This window comes from Halyomorpha halys, unplaced genomic scaffold, assembly GCF_000696795.3.
Source record: "Halyomorpha halys isolate HHAL.00 unplaced genomic scaffold, Hhal_1.1 Scaffold1578.1, whole genome shotgun sequence".
Taxonomy (NCBI): Eukaryota; Metazoa; Arthropoda; class Insecta; order Hemiptera; family Pentatomidae; genus Halyomorpha; species Halyomorpha halys.
The window spans coordinates 187,603-204,864 of record NW_027108835.1 but is presented as its reverse complement, the minus strand read 5'-3'; the positions used below and the strand labels follow the sequence as shown (position 1 = coordinate 204,864).

The following is a 17,262-nucleotide window of genomic DNA, read 5'->3' as shown; positions in this document are numbered from 1 at the left end:
ATACATTATAAATATTCACATTTAAAGAAGATATATAAAAAATATATATTAATTGACAAAACATAAACTTCTATTTCACTTTCCTTTCCATCTTTCTGCATCTTTTCTTGCATAATTCTTCCCTTTCGGAAGTAATAGTCAGCACTTCCCAGGGTGAGCAGCCCGATTGAGCAGCCAATTGTATAATACAACATTAAATTTTAGTCAATGTAACAGAATCCTAAAAACATCATAAATTTATTATCACTGGGAGATAATTTTAATCATGAGCAGATAAACATGAATTATTAATATTTATGTAACATAATTATTAAAGTGTGCTTTAACTAAAATTAATAAAATGATTTTAAAAATTAATGCTGAATATGAACAAATCTCATCTTTAGGAGCCAATGTAGCAATAAATATTAGTCAATGTAACATCATACTAAAAATATTATAAGTTTGTTATCACTTGAAGATAGTTTCAATTATGAGAAGATAAACATATATACAGACATACAAATTACACTTGATTTAAATTGTACATACCAAAATATAGATAGAAGGGCAAGCCATATCAATGTTACTACGGATTTTTTGATTATATGTACATGAAGTTAGTAAATCCTGATATGGTGCATAAGAAGTACACACACATATATACACCTATAACATATGTATACCCCTTTGTAATGAAAATTTAAAAAAAAACCTACTGAAGAAAGATGTATGCAAATGAAGGTATTAGAGAATAATATGTATGAAGTTAGACATATAAATAAAGAAATAGATACCGAATAATTTTTTGTATTTATTTACCAAATAAGAGGAAACATAAATATAATATAATTATAACAACTGAGGCACCAAATACAATTATTAAAAACCCTTAGGTCCGAGTAATATAAGTCAAGGTACAACATTATGCATAGATACAGACATACAAATTACAGTTGATTTAGAATATATATACCAACATACAGATACAAGAGTAAGTTATAACATACTTTTTTTTTCATTTACCCCTTTAGCCCTTCAAAATGGAGAGAAAAGTTGGCTCACATAAGATATTTTAATTACTATTTGATTTTTTTTTTTTTTAACACACTCAGACCATCTTCCTTTTATATATTACTTAGGGTTAATCAACAGTCTTCCAAGAAAATAACATGTATGAAGTGAGACATGTTAATAATGAAATAGATACAGAATCATTTTTTATATATATTTATTTCGGAATTGACCCATTTTAAAATCAGACACCCTATAATTAAACAGCAATGTTAGATTAGTGAATAGCTAACTATTATAAGGTAATTATTGTTATTAACTATTCACGCCTTGTCAATTTTAGCCACTTTTTATGATATCACTCGGTATCACCATCTTATTCCTTATTATTATAACATCCTATTCCCCTTTTTAAGTAAATATTTCCAATGTGATTGAAATTAGTAGATGACATACGACATATTTCATTAATTTGATCTCGTAGTTTCAGAGCTGACACTGTTCATTTTTCTTCTTGGGATGTTCTTTCCAGCAACACTAACTTTCATATACGTTATCATTTCAATATCTTCATTACTGAACAATAAATCGTCCAAAAGTTTTTGAAAAAATAACTAATTTAACAACTAATTAAAATTAAACTCACATTAACAACACTAACACGATACTTATCCCTAAAGCATAACTCTATTATTAACGCGATAATCAATTCACTTGTACTGTGATATTACAAGTGAAGCTAGACTTGTACTAAAAGTACAAGCAAATACGTCTATATTTTCGACGAAAGTACAAGTGATCACTTGTAGAAACAAAATCTCTTGTACTTTGAAATATTTAACTTGTAGTTTCGATTCTAAAAGTACTAGAGCTTGTACTTTCTTATCGGATAACGAAATAGTATAGTTCGGTAAACATTATCTAATGAGAACATTTTCACAGTTTCAGCGATATTATGATTTAATTATTTGTAATAATTATGTCACTTTTGCTTCTAATATTGAAATTGTGAACGGCATTAAAATTATAAAGCAATCTACAATCCTTCTGTTTTGTCTTAAAAGTTTTGATTATTTCATTGATCTGACATTCATACAATTTTAAATTATTAATCAATTCAATATTTTCAATTATATTCTTTTGTATTGAGATTTCGGAATTTTTCCACTTAAAAATACATTTATAAATCGGGTAAGGCTTTTTTTCTAAAGCTAATGTTAGATTAGTGAATTGCCTGCTATTTTATGGTTTTAGTATAATGTTGTCAGGAAATGTGTGAAACAACGGTGTTTTTCGTACTTCATACTTTAATACTTGCTACTTTAAAAAAAATACCTCTATATGATGAAAATTTAATTCTTAAAGCGATTTTTGAACGCATTAACAGCTAAACGGGTTCACGATCTACCAATGGTAAGAATGCATAACCTTCTCTTATGTTTACTTGTAATTTTTCAATAGTACAATTGAACTCACTTCTTCCGGTACAAGTATTAAGCTTGTACTTTGTAACTTGTACACTTGTACTTTTTTACTAATACTATTAGTTCCATCATGAAACAGGGCCCAGATATCTACAATTGTAAATAACAGTTGAACTACCTTAATTGGATGGCTTCGGACGAAAATGTGATAAGCTAAAATCTTGAAGAGAATTAGAATGTTGTCCGAATAGTAAAAATAAATCGATTAGCAATTCCACGAATATAAAATCGATTTCATTTTCAGCGTCTTCTAAAATATATTATGGGGTTCCTAATATGTAGGATATCCGAAAAATAAAAATAAAAAAAAAGTTTTCATTTATTTTCAAGAGCTAAAGTTAATTTGAATTAATTTTAGTTGTCATGTGTCTAGAGCTAAAATAGTTTATAGTTGTTCATTTCGACTAACACCTAAGTTAGTTAATAAACTTAGTGGTAGTTAAAGGTTAACAACTAAATTAGTTCCATTTTTAACGAAAGTAATTCTGATAACTATATAGCTATTAGTTTGTTATCTTAGCTATCTAAATATTAGCTAGCTAATGGCCCTCTCTGATCAAAATTATACAATTTTTAGAAACTGCTCTACTGCAACACTTCAGGAAGAATTATTGCTTCTTTCTATCTTGAAAGTTTTCAGATAAGAACCACTTGCTTCAAAACAATGTATTACGATTGTCGAAATAGCTAAGAATGGCTAACCATACGTTTCACAGTGTAAACCCTTTTAGAAAAAAGTATTATCAACAGGAAAGTGACTACTCACAGCGGATCAGATAAAACATGGCTAATACCCTCTTTATAAATACTCCACTTTGGTGAAGAAAGATACACCATCCCCAGCTGCAGTTGAAGGAACATCTCTATTGGCAAAGGTAGGAGTTTTAATTAAATAATGTTAATTTTATTTATGTGTGCATCTTGAAAATCTCTTACTATTTTGTTTGTAATGAAAAAATAAAATTAACTACATAGCTTTGCAGGTTAAAGATGAAGAGTTATCATTAGTAATTTGTATTAGATTAACTCTTGCGTTGTTAGTATTTTCCTTACCTTTTAATCAAAGTGAGGAAGACCGCTGGACCGCTTACAAGGTAACTTTTTGGGGTAACATAATTATTCAATAATTTTGATTAAAGCATTCCGAAAATAGTGATGATTACCCCGTTTTAGATCAAATACGAAAAACATTACGCGACTAATAATGAAGACCAACTGAGGATAACATATACCATATATACATATCTACTTCGATAACAAGCTCCGAATTCCAAAGCATAATGATTTATACGCTAATGGAATTAAAACATACAAGTTAGTGAACAGAACTTGATGGACTGTTCCACATCAGAAGGAAACGAATCCTTTAACGGTTGCTTGATGGACTATACTTTCGAATATGTAAAGAAAAATAAAGGAATCGACACTGAAGCATCCTATCCTTACACAGCCGAGGTGTTTCTCTTTTGTTGTAGACGTTGGACCTGTATCTGTGGCCATCGACGCAAGTGCTGATTCATTCCAGCTTTATGATTCAGGCAAGGATATTACTATATCTTCTGACATTGTTAGCGATCTTTTTTATATATAATTTCAGTATATGTTTATATATTAATGCATTCAACTTTCTCCAGGTATCTACTACGAGGAGTACTGCAGCTCCACAAAGCTGGACCACGGTGTCCTTGCGGTCGGATACGGTTCCGATAGCGGCCAAGACTACTGGCTGGTGAAGAACTCCTGGGGTGAGGATTGGGGTATCAGTGGCTATATCAAGATGATAAGGAACAAGAAAAACAACTGCGGCATTGCTACGGATGCCAGCTACCCATTGGTGTAACGGATTTATTGTATATTTTAATTGGAATTTTAAATAAAAATAATACCAATGGTAAATATCTGTTAATTCAAACCCACGCTTCAATGTACAGTTAACTTTTATATCTGTGTGGGATCGTGTGTGTGTAAACAACATAAATACGAAATCTGAAAATATAATGAAGTACAAACAAAATAAAATATATCTTAATAATGATTGATAAATACTTACTGTATGGGAAATCGAATATATTTCAACTCATAAAGTTGGAATACATGTTAGCCACTTAAAGGCAGGAGAAAAGATAATTAGCTATCAGAGCTAAGTATATCTTTGCATCATCTCAAAGATGCGCTGGCCTTGATAGCAAAATTCACAATGGTCTTTTTTTGTGTTGAATTGATCTGAAATCATACACTTGAGAGAAAAGATTTTAAATTAATATAAGGTTTTGTTATTTGATCCTAACAAATTTAGTGTCTGTTCCGACTTTCAATAATTGTGTTAGGCACTGATTAGTAGTAGTTTTAAAGTGATTGTTATGTCTATTTCAACAAGACTTTAAAAGGAGTTTCTTAAAAGTTGGATGACGTTTTTTACATTAATATTGTTTGTTTGTTTGGTTGTTTAGAGGCGCCAAACTTCATTGGTCATCAACGCCATTTATATTTTATTTAATTTTGCTAATATTCGTTAAATTTTATTTATTTTTTGATTTGATTATTTTATTTATTTTTAATTTTTTTTTTTTTCTTCCGATCAAGTTATATTTATGTCAGTAAATTTTGTGATTTCAAAAACTGAAACACCAATTCTATTGCCTTATCATCGTCTCCAATGGTTTTTGAGATATCTTGGCTTAGTCCCAAGCTATTGAGGTGTGGTGTTTTAATTTAATATTATTTTTGGTTTAAAAAAATAAAATAAATAAGTCTGAGAACCAAAAAGGCCACTTGAACTTAATGCCTACTGTACTGTTGCTAAATGTAATATTTTACATGGAGCCAACATCAATTGAAGTAAATTAATTTAATTGTTTGATTACACAAAACTTATACATTACATACCTTACTAATTTCTAAATGTACTTAGCTTAATTTGCTTGTTTATACAGAAGAGGAGCTGGGTAGCTCAGTGAGTAATGCATTGTGCCCTAATCAAGGCCTGAGTTCCAAACCAGCTATAGCAGATAATTATTTATTCTGCTATAACAGTTTTTATTAGATGAAAAATAACATATAATAAGTATTAAAAAGTTAAACTTTTTGATCAATCTGGCACCTAGCACTGCTATACAAGGTCCCTAAATTCCTACAGATAAAATTAAGTCACCGATCAGGAACTCAATGTCCCATATGCTGCTGATTTAGCCAAAACCATACACCAATCCTTTCATGATAAACTTACCAACAACCCAAACCCACTTGTTTCTAGCCTGGCTTATCCTTCATTACCTGTTAAACCTCCTAGGCATCTGAAAAAAAGATGTCCTTGAGACCTTCTTCTCTAGAAATGCTTAATATTTCTGGAGTTCTATTAATGGGTAGATTCTCCACATGTCTATATCATGTCATTGTATAACTAAACCCATATTTACTTATATATATTTTATACAGTTGTAAATATCAATAAATAAAATAAAAATATAAATTGTATATAAATAAATCATCCCAATGGAAGAAACACTGGACAGGGAGCATTGATGCCCGAGGTTCATATGAAGACTTAAGGCAAGTTCACTGTTCAAAAATGATAGTTATAATAAAATAAAAAATACCATAGTTATAATAAAAAAAAAATAATAAGTGACATTAACTAAAGTAAGTTCCCAATTTGAAGTATAAGTGAATGATTAGAAGATGAAACCAGATCTAATGGATGTGATTGCCAGGAGAATATCTAATAGATACATCATATTGCTGGTTCGGAAGAATAATGACGCCAATGTTAACTCTTTGAAATTCACTTTATTTTGTTAGTGGGCTCAAAAATGAATTTTCTTAATGGGACAATATAATTGTACTTAGAAATTCACCAAAGTAGCAATTTTGTAAGCACAATTATTTTGACTTATAATTATTATTAATTCGGCTCCAAAACTTGATGTTGGGTCCTGGCCTCCTGCATCAGCCTCCACCAATCATTACGATCTTGTGAGGTTGCCATCCAGTTCCTCATTCCCATCATGGTCCTGGCATCACCACTCCATCGAAGGTGTTGTTTTCCTCTGTGTCTTGTTCCATCTAGTACCTCGGTCACTATTTTCGTTGGCAGATCGCTCTCAGCCATCCGAGCAACATGCCCTGTCTACCTCAATCTACTGAGCCTCACAAACTGGACAATGTCTGGTTCCTTATACAAAACTTTGAGCTCCTGGTTTGTTCAACATCTCCCTATCTGGTCAACCTTGACAGCTCCAAATATTTTACGGAGAATCTTCCTCTCCAAGACCATTAAGTTGTGCTCACCAGCCTTGGAGATAGTCCATGTTTCCGAACCATACAGAAGAATTGGCCAAATAATTGTTCTATACAAATAAATCTTGGTGTCCTTAAACAAGGCACGGCTCCTAAAATAGGGACTGAGGCTATAATAACAGCGGTTGGCACATAGGACTCTTCTTTAATTTCAGAGTCAACAACATTGTCTTGGGTTATGTGCAATCCAAGATACATCAACTCGGGGGACTTTTCCAAAAGTATATTCCCCGATCCTGATTTCTTCACCGGGCCTGGGGATTTCTGCTGTAACCATGTATTTGGTCTTTTCTGCATTCACTTAAAGCCCCATTTTTCTTGCTGCTTCAGCCAATTTCATAAATCCATCAGACAGCTTGGAAAGAGAGTCCAGCTATGTCAATGTCATTAGCGTAAGCAAGAAGCTGTATTGTTCTGCCCACTTGAATTCCAGATTCTCTAATGGCCTTTTCAAGAGCTAAATCAAAGAGGAGGCAGGCCAATGCATCCCCCTGTCTTAGTCCTCTACCTGAGACAAATTCATCAGATCATTCATTTTGACTTAAAAACATATAGTAAATCCATATTGGATGGAGATAGTTGATCATATGAAGTAGATTGTAAGAAGATAGTCCAGGTGGTGGTTAATACATGTACAAAATAATAGAAAGTTAATAGTTAGTTAACACTAAATAGTTTTTTCTACTATTTTGTACCTTTATTGACCACCATCTGGACTATCTTCCTACAATTAAGTAAATCTATTTTTGTGCCTGCCAAAAAAATAGTCAATTTAACAAAATTTTACGTATGGGGAAAAATTATTCTTCCATAACAGTGGCATGTCAAGTATTATGACTCTTTTATTTAAATTATTATTATGTATCTATTCAGGTTTTGATATTTATTTAATTAGTTCAAATGGTAAGAAATGTTTTTCAATTTTATTATATTCCTTTTACTATGAATGATTCCTGGAATCTTTAAAGAATTAAAGTAAAATATTTGTAATAAATTAAGTGATAAATTTGTATTCGAAAATGAATCAATTCTTATTATGATATTAAAAGTTGTATGTACCTACCCAATCTATTTGTTATATTATCATTACATACTGTCTTATAATATAGTACATTTGGACCCATTTAGATCTAGAGCCATTAATAAAACTGTTTCAACTAAAGAACTGAAACAGTTTCAAGCCTAAACGGTTTCAGCACATGGTCCTTGATGTAAAGAGAAGTTCTTGTTCAGTACTAAATGGTTTATGTTGACTCTTGGGTATGCTTGCATTGCCAATTGAAGGTCAGCACATGGTCCTTGATGTAAAGAGTAGTTCTTGCTCAGTACTAAATGGTTTATGTTGACTTTTGGGTACCATTTAACCACTCTTGCATTGCCTACCATTTAAACAAGCTCCACAAGTAATTTTTTTTAATACTAATTTTTATCATAGTTCAGAAAAGAACAGTTAGTTGTTAAAATATGATGAAAAACTTACTTAGTTTAATTTTAGAACAGAGATTTTCTAGCTGCTAAAAGCAATAAAATAAACTATTTTTTTATATAAAAAAAATTACATAATTTAACATTAATTTATTACAAAACATATCATTAATTTTGTTTTTATTTTTCATCAAGTTGTTTATCCTTCACAATAACACTTTCTTCAAATTGCACCATATATGTAGTTCCTTTGTGCCAGTGAGCAGTAACTTTAGCTGTCTGAAAGCAAAAAGAACAGCTTTTACAACAAACATTAAAAAATTAGGCACAAAATTTGAAAATCTTAGTAGTAAAACTATATTGTTTCTTTTTTTCAAGCTGAAATTATAGCATAGTGAAAAAGTCTAAATAGATAAGTACTTGATAATTTTAAAATCCGTGGGAGTTGATATTGGTTTAGTTGATGCATCATTATGTACCACAAGCAAAACTAGCAAGATGGTCAGGGACAAGCCAATAACATGTTTATCTATTCTCTAAAGATAAAACAAAAACTTAGCTAACTGTAGCCATCTTGACATATCTACTCTGACTCTGCTCACAGAGTTACTGGAAACAAACTAAACCAGTCGGTAACTCAGGTTACTGAACAGTTACAGACTCAGAAGGCTACTCATTAGCAACCAAAAGCTCTAGTAAATTCAGTATTGTCATGGATATCGTGCATGAAATGTCTTCAGAAAACTTGAGCGATGTGTAACCATCATGATGTAAAAGTGACTCAAAGTAAATTAGTAGGTATTTCATATCACTGATCGGTTCCTTTTCACCTCTGTGTGAATACAGCCTGCCTTAATTATCGCTTCGAGGTTGTAACAGTATATCACCAGTTTGGAAAAGAAAAAAAAATAACATTTCTCAAAAGTTGATGATTTTATGCTTGTTTCCAATTATAATGGATAAGTTGATTATAATTATGCATAAGTTGAAATTTTTAGTTTAACAAAACTTCTCATGATCCTTTATCTAACTATTATTTTCTCTTCTTTAAACGTTTTTACTCTGAGTCTATTTGAAAGGAGAACCTTAAATTGAATAAAATAAAATGTGCAATCTATATGGATAAAAAAAAACATAGCAAAGTGTGATCATCTTGACATATTGAAGTCAGAACTATCCAGGATACCCCTGGTACTCAACCAGTCAACTTTTGAACAAACATCAACATTGAAATTTGTATGGCATCAAAAGGAAGTTAAAATACACCTAATAGCACAAATTGGGTTCTACTAAAACAATTTTAGTTTGAGATATAAAGCAATATATATATATATTTATTTATTTGCACAACGGTCCTGTTACCTTTAAATCTAGCAAATATATACTTTATTATTATCACTGGAAAGAAAGAAACCTTATCTTTACAATGGTACCAAAACAATTGAATTTGGTCAAAGTTTAAAGAAGAAATAGAGCTTTCAAGTTGATCTAAGAAATTTTTTTTTTCTGTAAACCTATGTAACTAAATGAGTAGATGCATTTTAATTAACTAAAAAAAAAGTATTATATCATGGTAAATTTAAATCTAGAGCCATCATAAATATCTTTCAAAATAATATTTTAAAAAAGATAGAGAACTTACAAATCCTGCAGCATTAAGAATCCCTTCAACAATACCAGCGATAAACATTGCACAATTGAGACTTCCTTTATCTTTGGGAACTGAAATATATTTATTAACTAATGGTTCTTTTTCAATAATATAATATATACGCTCATCATCATTTGCATGTTCAAGTTTATCTGCTTCTTTTCCAAACAAACCCTAAAAAATTTAGAATGACATAATAATAAAAGTTAAAAACAATACAAGAACTATGGAAACAATCCAACTGTCCTCATTAACATTACAATTTATTTTAGAAAAAAATAATTAAATTAATGTCTTGTCTATTAGAATACAAATTTGAGAATACAAACCTTCCATAGTGTGGTTTTAATGAAGAGAAGCATATGAAGTAACTTTGTTTCCCTTTTACAATTTCTTTCACGTACAAAATAAAGATCAATAAGTTTTACACCAACTTCTTGGCCAAGGTCACACAACCTGAAGATAATTAAATTAAGAAAAAAGTAAAATATAATTATTTGTCCAGAGCTAAAAGGTTTAAAAATAAAATCACTTGTTCTGGAGTTCAGGAACAGTGTGTACTTTGTTTTGGCAATACTGAACTAATTCTGAAAAAAGTAAAGTATAACAACTCAGACTAACTTCCCCTCTCTTCTTACTAAGAGATTTATCTAAAATACTAGTTTTCGGACGAACTTGAGAGATGATCATTGATGGTGGGGAAACTGATGTGTTGTACACACTAAATTTTTCCCCGAACATACTCGGAATGACCAATTCTATATAATGGAATAAAAGTTGTCAAAACAGTAGTTATAGATCAAAAACACATTTAACGTTATCTATCAATCTACCTTTGAACACTTATAATGACAACATCAACGTTCAAGAATTGTGTGTTCAAAGAAATATAAGTGTCAAAAAAAAAAGATAAGCAACTAATTGTGCTAATAACTAGCGTCTGGGGATCCGAGATTCCCGTTACTTCTTTTACAAAGCTACTAACTAAGAATTACAACAACAATTAAAAGTTGATCTTCCCGATTAACCTAAATCTTTTTTATCCCAAATTCCATCGCGCATTCATTTATACATACATAATATATATTTTAATTAGAGTTATTATCTTCATTATTTTTTAATATTTTATAAATTTAAAATTCAAGACCAAGAATGGCGCTCATAATTACAAACTTATATCGACAGAGCTTAGGAATAGTAAAATGAGATTTTTTTTTAACGTCTCTAAGCCCATTGTATGCCCAAAGAAATGAACACTTGCTCAATCTTTTTACAGAGATTCGGCAAGACAAAATCATACCTTGATGGAGCTCAGTATTTTAATGATCATTATATTTTGGCCTTGGTGATTGAAATAGTCAGAAGGACTATTTAAAGATTTTTACCATCCTAACATCAATCTTTTTACGAATTCTGAAATAGTCACTTCTTCAAGTATTCTATTCATAAAACGATGACATATCAGAAAAACTACGTTTGGTAGTTTTAATTGAAAACTTATGCTCCATTTCATTATTAAAAAATATTTTCTTTTACGCTTTCTCCTTAAATCAATATCAGAACATGAGATAGATGGCAAAGTCATGATTTTTTTTTATTTCTTGATGAAATGAAATTTTGTATTGAGTTTATTTGGACATTAATTAAATAACTCACGTATGCTCACTTGAGTCCGCAAACCCTCACGACATATTTCACTGATCACAAAATTTCCTTCCTAGAATTTTAGTACGTAAAACTTTATCATTTATTAAATCAAAATAAGAGAGAACAGTTGAAATAATTAAACAATCAGTTGAGTGAAACTAAGCGGACTGTGACTCGAGTTAAGGTGCATAACCCTATATATCTGACTCAGCATTATCCCCTTCCACTATTATTGTATTTATATCCCCCTGTTACAAAGCTAAAAAAGTCATTCCGAAGAAAATTCGGATGGTCATTGACTACCGAAAATTGAAACAGGAACCCATACCAGATAAATTTCCGTTGCTTGATTGAAATATTGAAGATCTTCTTAATCAATTGAATAACGCTAAGATCTTTTCCACTCTTGACTTAGCATCTGGTTTCCACCAAATTGAGATGGATGAAGAATCTATAGAAAAAACTGCTTTATCTACTGAATCTGGTCATTACGAATTTCTCCGAATGCCATTTGGACTTTGTAATGCACCTCCAACCTTTCAGAGGGCTATGAACATGATGTTAAGCAATACCCTCAATTGTTTAGTCTATATAGATGATATAATTATTTTTTCTAAAAATATCGAGGATCATCTACAGCATTTAGAAATTGTTTTCCAAAAACTAAGCCAACATTCAATTACCATTCAACTAGATAAAACCGAGTTCATAAAAACAGAACTCCCATTCCTAGGTTATACATACAGTATCTAAAGACGGTTTAAAAACCAATCCATCCAAAGTTATCTATCGAAAAATTGCCTTTATCCTCGTCACATAAAGGAAACATAAAGCTCCTGGTTATGACCTAATTACATCCCATATTCTAAAAAATCTTCCTCGAAAATCCGTTCTATTCCTCACTTACATCTACAATGCTGTACTCAGACCCACTTACTTTCCTGGCCCATGGAAATTATCCATAATCAAAATGATTCCCAAACCTCAAAAGCCGCCTGAATACCCATCCTCCAACCGTCCTATCGCTTTGTTACCTATCATGGGCAAAATCCTTGAGAAACTCATCTTAAGACGCCTGTACCCTAACCTTGATTCCAACCACATAATCCCAGATCACCAGTTTGGTTTCTGAACATCCCACTCCACTATCCAGCAATGCCATCGTGTGGTTATGTTGTCTCGTCTTCAATGGAGCGCGGAATGTACTGCTCCGGTGTCTTTCTTGATGTTGAACAGGCTTTTGACCGAGTCTGGCACCCAGGACTGCTATACAAGATCCGTAAATTCCTACCCCCTACATACTTCCTCATTATCCGTTCTTATCTCTCCGACAGATTATTTCAAGTAAATTACAACGGCGCTTATTCATCCCTATTCCGTCAGTCTGCTAGTGTACCTCAGAGTAGTATCTTTGGTCCTATCCTTTATACAGTTTTCACAGCTGACATCCTAACCCATCCTGACACTATCCTCACCACGTATGCCGATGACAAATGTCTATTGTCAGTGAACAATGATCCTTACATTGTATCCCAAACCCTCCAATCCCACATCACCACCCATGAAGAATAGTGCCAAAACTGGAGGATTAAAATAAATTCCAATAAATCCCACCAAATCACATTTACCCTTCGACGTAAATCCATGACCTCTTGCCCTACAGTATCTTTTAATAATACCCCACTTATTCCTGTCGAACAGATCCGTTACTTAGGACTACATCTCGACAAACGACTGCACGGAATCCTCATTCAAGACAAAAAATACAAGAAACTGCTCGTAGATTCCGATTATTGCAACATTTACTAGACAAACGGTCTAAATTGCCAATCCATTACAAAAGACTGATCTACATGACTATTATAAGGCCTATCTGGACATATGGAGTTGAGCTTTGGGGCTCCACTAAACCATCAAATTCCTCAAGAATCCAATCCTTACAGTCCAAAATCCTTCGTAAATTCCTTAATGCTCCTTACTTTGTCACAAATCAGGACCTCAATGTTCCATATGTTGCCGATTCGGCCAGATCCAGATATCGTTCCTTCCATAACAAACTTCTCAACCATCCAAATCCACTTGTTTCTAACCTGGCCTCTCCTTCATTACCTAATAATCCTCCTAGGCGTCTGAAAAGAACATGGCCTCGAGATCCTCTAGAAATGTTATTGGAGTTCTATCAGTGGGTAGATTCTCCACATGTTTGTATCCTGTCACTATGTCACCTATAGCAGATTTACTTGTTGTATATATGTGTATACAGTTGTAAATAACAATAAATAAATTATTAAAAAAAAAAAATAAAATAAAATAAAGTAGCCCCCTGTTACAGAGCTAAAAAAGTCATTCAGTTATTAGAGTTGTTACTTTGTTATTTGTAGTAATAGTGCATTTTTTGTAAGTTTGATACCAATAAAGTTTTTTTAAGTTCTTTTTTTCCCCGATCCCTCTAAAACAGAAAAGAAACAGGTAATTAGTGAATGCTTTACTGTGAAAAAAGGAATAAATTGTGTTGGGTATTACCTTTATTACCTGTAATGTTTATTTATTACTTGTGAAATATCCATTCTAAATGGTACTATTTTTAAAATCCGGAGGTGAGGGCCCTCCTCTTTAAGCTCTGTCCGCGGTCAAGTTCTTTATCTGTGGGTCCCAGAGCGCTTAGTTTAGAAGGATATGGGGTTGAATTCCACCTGAGTTAGTCAAAATTTATTTCACGGCGTCCCAGAGAAATGAATCTTGACATTGCCACTTTACTGGCTGTATAAGTCCCCAGAACAGAACTTCTATCAAGGAGACAGAACTTAAACCGTCCACTCAAGAGCCAACGTGTGGAAAAGGTAGATTTAACCAAATTAAATACCGTTCATTGGATTTTCAAAGCTGCTAAGACCGATACTTTATTCAAGATTCAGCATAACGTATTAATTGAACCCAATATAGACGAGAGAGCTAAGGCGTCAACTTAGCAACCTCGTCACTTAAGTGGTGCCGGATCGATTAGGACTTAAGCCTGTTGACGTTTATTTCGTGACATGCCAACGGAATGAAAATTCGACCCTCTCACTCAATCAAAATAATAAATTAATTATTAGTTTTTAGAATTTCGAGGATGCTATTTCCTAATCCACTAAGTATAGTGTATTATACTAGTAACTTGTAAAATAGTAATACAAACGTGCATGTGCATCTCGATTTATTGTTATATTTGGAGTTTTATGTAAAATAGGCAACGTTTCTTAGGTTTTTGATTGACCTGATTTATTTTATTTCAATTTGGCTTTTCGATAGTACATGCAGATTTTGGTTTATTGCTACTTTTGGAGTTTTATTGAACATAGGGATGATTTTTTTTTGGTTTTCTATAGTCCAGATTCTGGTTTTAGAATCAGATTTTTTATGCCATATGGGCGTTTCGATTCAATGTTACTTTTGTAGTGTCAATGACATGGGGATCGTTTTTTAAGTTTTCGAGAATCCTATTTCCATATTTACTATTTCATTTATGACCGTACTATGCATTCTGATTTATTATTACTTTTGGGGATTATGTGAAACGTTTATTATGTTTTCGAGTGGCCTGATTCTACATTTTGTATTCTGATCTGACAAAGCTATCTAGTTTCCTACCGTTTCACAATCCTCTCGATAATACTAATGCTATAAATTTATTGACTAATATATCGTGGGCTGCGAAAGATGCCGGTGAAAAATTACTATACTCGGTTATAGGAGTTTTCTTTGGAAAGTTAAACTTTAGAGAATAAAAAAAAAAGTTTTGCTGATATTTGCTATTAGCAATATTTAATAATCCTTTTACTGGAAGAGTCTTATGGAATTAAAAAGGATTTAGTGAATGACATAAATTCTTCCTTATTAAAAAACAATAGTTTATTTCATATCAGCAACGTTTCGGGAGATTTCCCCCATCTTCAGGCTGCTAAAAAACAAATTCAACAAAACCATAAACATGTGCTTACAACAACACTCATATATCATATACACTCAAAGAACTATTTATAAATTATTTACTTGTTAACAAAAACCTATATATTACATATAATTTTCTCCTATTTGTCATTCTTGCTAATATATTACAATATTAATGTCATTTAATGAGTAAAACTTGCTAATGGTCATACATTTTAGGAGAATAATTACCTTTCTGAAGGTTATCTTCCAGTCTGATAACAACCATATAGACTATAAAATAATTTTCTCCTACCTCTATTATCACAAAGATGAACAATAAAATCTAAAATTAACAATTTTTCAAAAAACCATTTCTATTCTATTTATTATATAACATTATTTTCTTTTATAATTATAAACACTTTGACTAAATTAATTCTATATTATATAAAAAACCACATTAAAATTAAAACGCTAATTTATTTATAATATCCATATAATGTATTGTTTTTTAATAAGGATGAATTTATGCTATTAGTAATATATTAATGATAAGAAATCAACATATTCTACAATTATTTCCTGGGATTGCTGATTTGCTCAAGTGATATGACAATTTGAGAGAATATCTCAAATATGAATTAGTTCCTCAATCTCTTTTACTTTTTAATGAGGTTCCCTTGAGAAGAAATGCTCAATCAACTTACGCTACGGTTATTAGACCTGTTGAGCAGAGTAATAAACCACTATCAATCAATATTCTTGCGTTGTAAATTCTCCAACCATCGTGCATGCATTGATTTGAGGTAAATCTGACACATACCCAGATATTTGCCTCAAGAATTCATATTTTAGAACCCTACTTTCTGTAAGGCAGATGTTTTTGACAGATATACATGAATAGACGACTTGATCCTAAAAGATCATTGAAATTATGGAATCATTCCTGAAACATCTTTTTAAATATTGTAGATGGCTTGTATTCTTTGCAATATGGAAGTAACGAAAACCCACTCTTCAAAATTTAACTTGGAAATTCTGCCACCAACCAATTCAACAGCCTAGCATCATCCACTTCAAGTCCAAAATGCCAAAGAAACAACCTGAATCTCGCTGAACGGTGATGGTTCATGGAGGAAGGTAAAATAGAACTAGTGCATTCCAGGTTTTATGCAGCTTACGAAGAAATTCTAGAGCTAATGTAAGTACCAAATGGGATTGAGTCGCAAGATGCCAAGAAGGTTCTCCAGGATGTGTTTTTTATGGGACATGTAAAAATTCAACTATTCCTACAGATGGTTTTGAAGATAATGTTGAATGACTGATGAACTGTCCTCAAGTATTCTTTCGTGCTAGCTTAGCAGGGTAAGTGTGATCTGTCATGTTCAGGGCTGCTTGCATCCTTCAAATAACCTTCTGAGCCATGATGTCCCGAAAACATGGATAATACTGATTACCTAAAGCTGTTAAGTACCCGTCCCCTCAACTTCCCATACAGCTTATGGGTAGGCGAATTGTGGACAATGGCCGTAATGTGCTTCAAAGCACCGAAATGAATTGTAGGATGATTAACTGAACTTTGAGTTTGGATTTTATTTTATTTTTTTATCTGATCTTAAACCACAGCTCTGGGTTTTCTCTTTAAAATTAGAATTAGGAGTGACAATGCATTGGGTCTACAGTTTCCATTACTCGACAGTTTCCTCTTTATCTACGTTTTCTTCCCTGATGTCAATAGTTCATTGACTAAATTTCTCGTTGCCTTTTTAAACAAGGTATGTAATATCAATAAAAATAATAAATGAGATCTTACCATCTTAAGATCATTTAGAGGCCAACAATTTATCTTGTTCA

At 31.9% G+C, this 17,262-nt stretch overlaps 1 protein-coding gene and 1 long non-coding RNA gene across 4 annotated transcripts; one reads left to right on the top strand and one right to left on the bottom strand.

Annotated features, from left to right (window-relative positions):
- The first annotated feature begins 2,867 nt into the window (after positions 1-2,867).
- Positions 2,868-4,229, top strand: LOC106690101 (uncharacterized). Of its 3 annotated transcripts, XR_002945439.2 has the most exons (4): positions 2,868-2,956; positions 3,055-3,352; positions 3,453-3,571; positions 3,651-4,229. It is a non-coding gene; the product is annotated as an uncharacterized lncRNA (long non-coding RNA). The 3 variants fall into 3 exon arrangements; XR_002945440.2 differs by having other exon boundaries at positions 2,876-3,352; positions 3,461-3,571; XR_002945438.2 differs by having other exon boundaries at positions 2,876-3,352.
- Positions 4,230-8,333: 4,104 nt separating this feature from the next.
- On the bottom strand, positions 8,334-10,699 carry Trs31 (trafficking protein particle complex subunit 31). The gene is made up of 4 exons (XM_014435388.3): positions 10,382-10,699; positions 10,179-10,305; positions 9,841-10,023; positions 8,334-8,477 (listed from the first exon to the last, which is right to left on the bottom strand). Exons 1-4 carry the CDS (start codon positions 10,588-10,590, stop codon positions 8,379-8,381), a joined length of 618 nt encoding a protein of 205 aa, XP_014290874.1. The 5' UTR covers positions 10,591-10,699; the 3' UTR covers positions 8,334-8,378.
- Between the last annotated feature and the right edge of the window lie 6,563 nt (positions 10,700-17,262).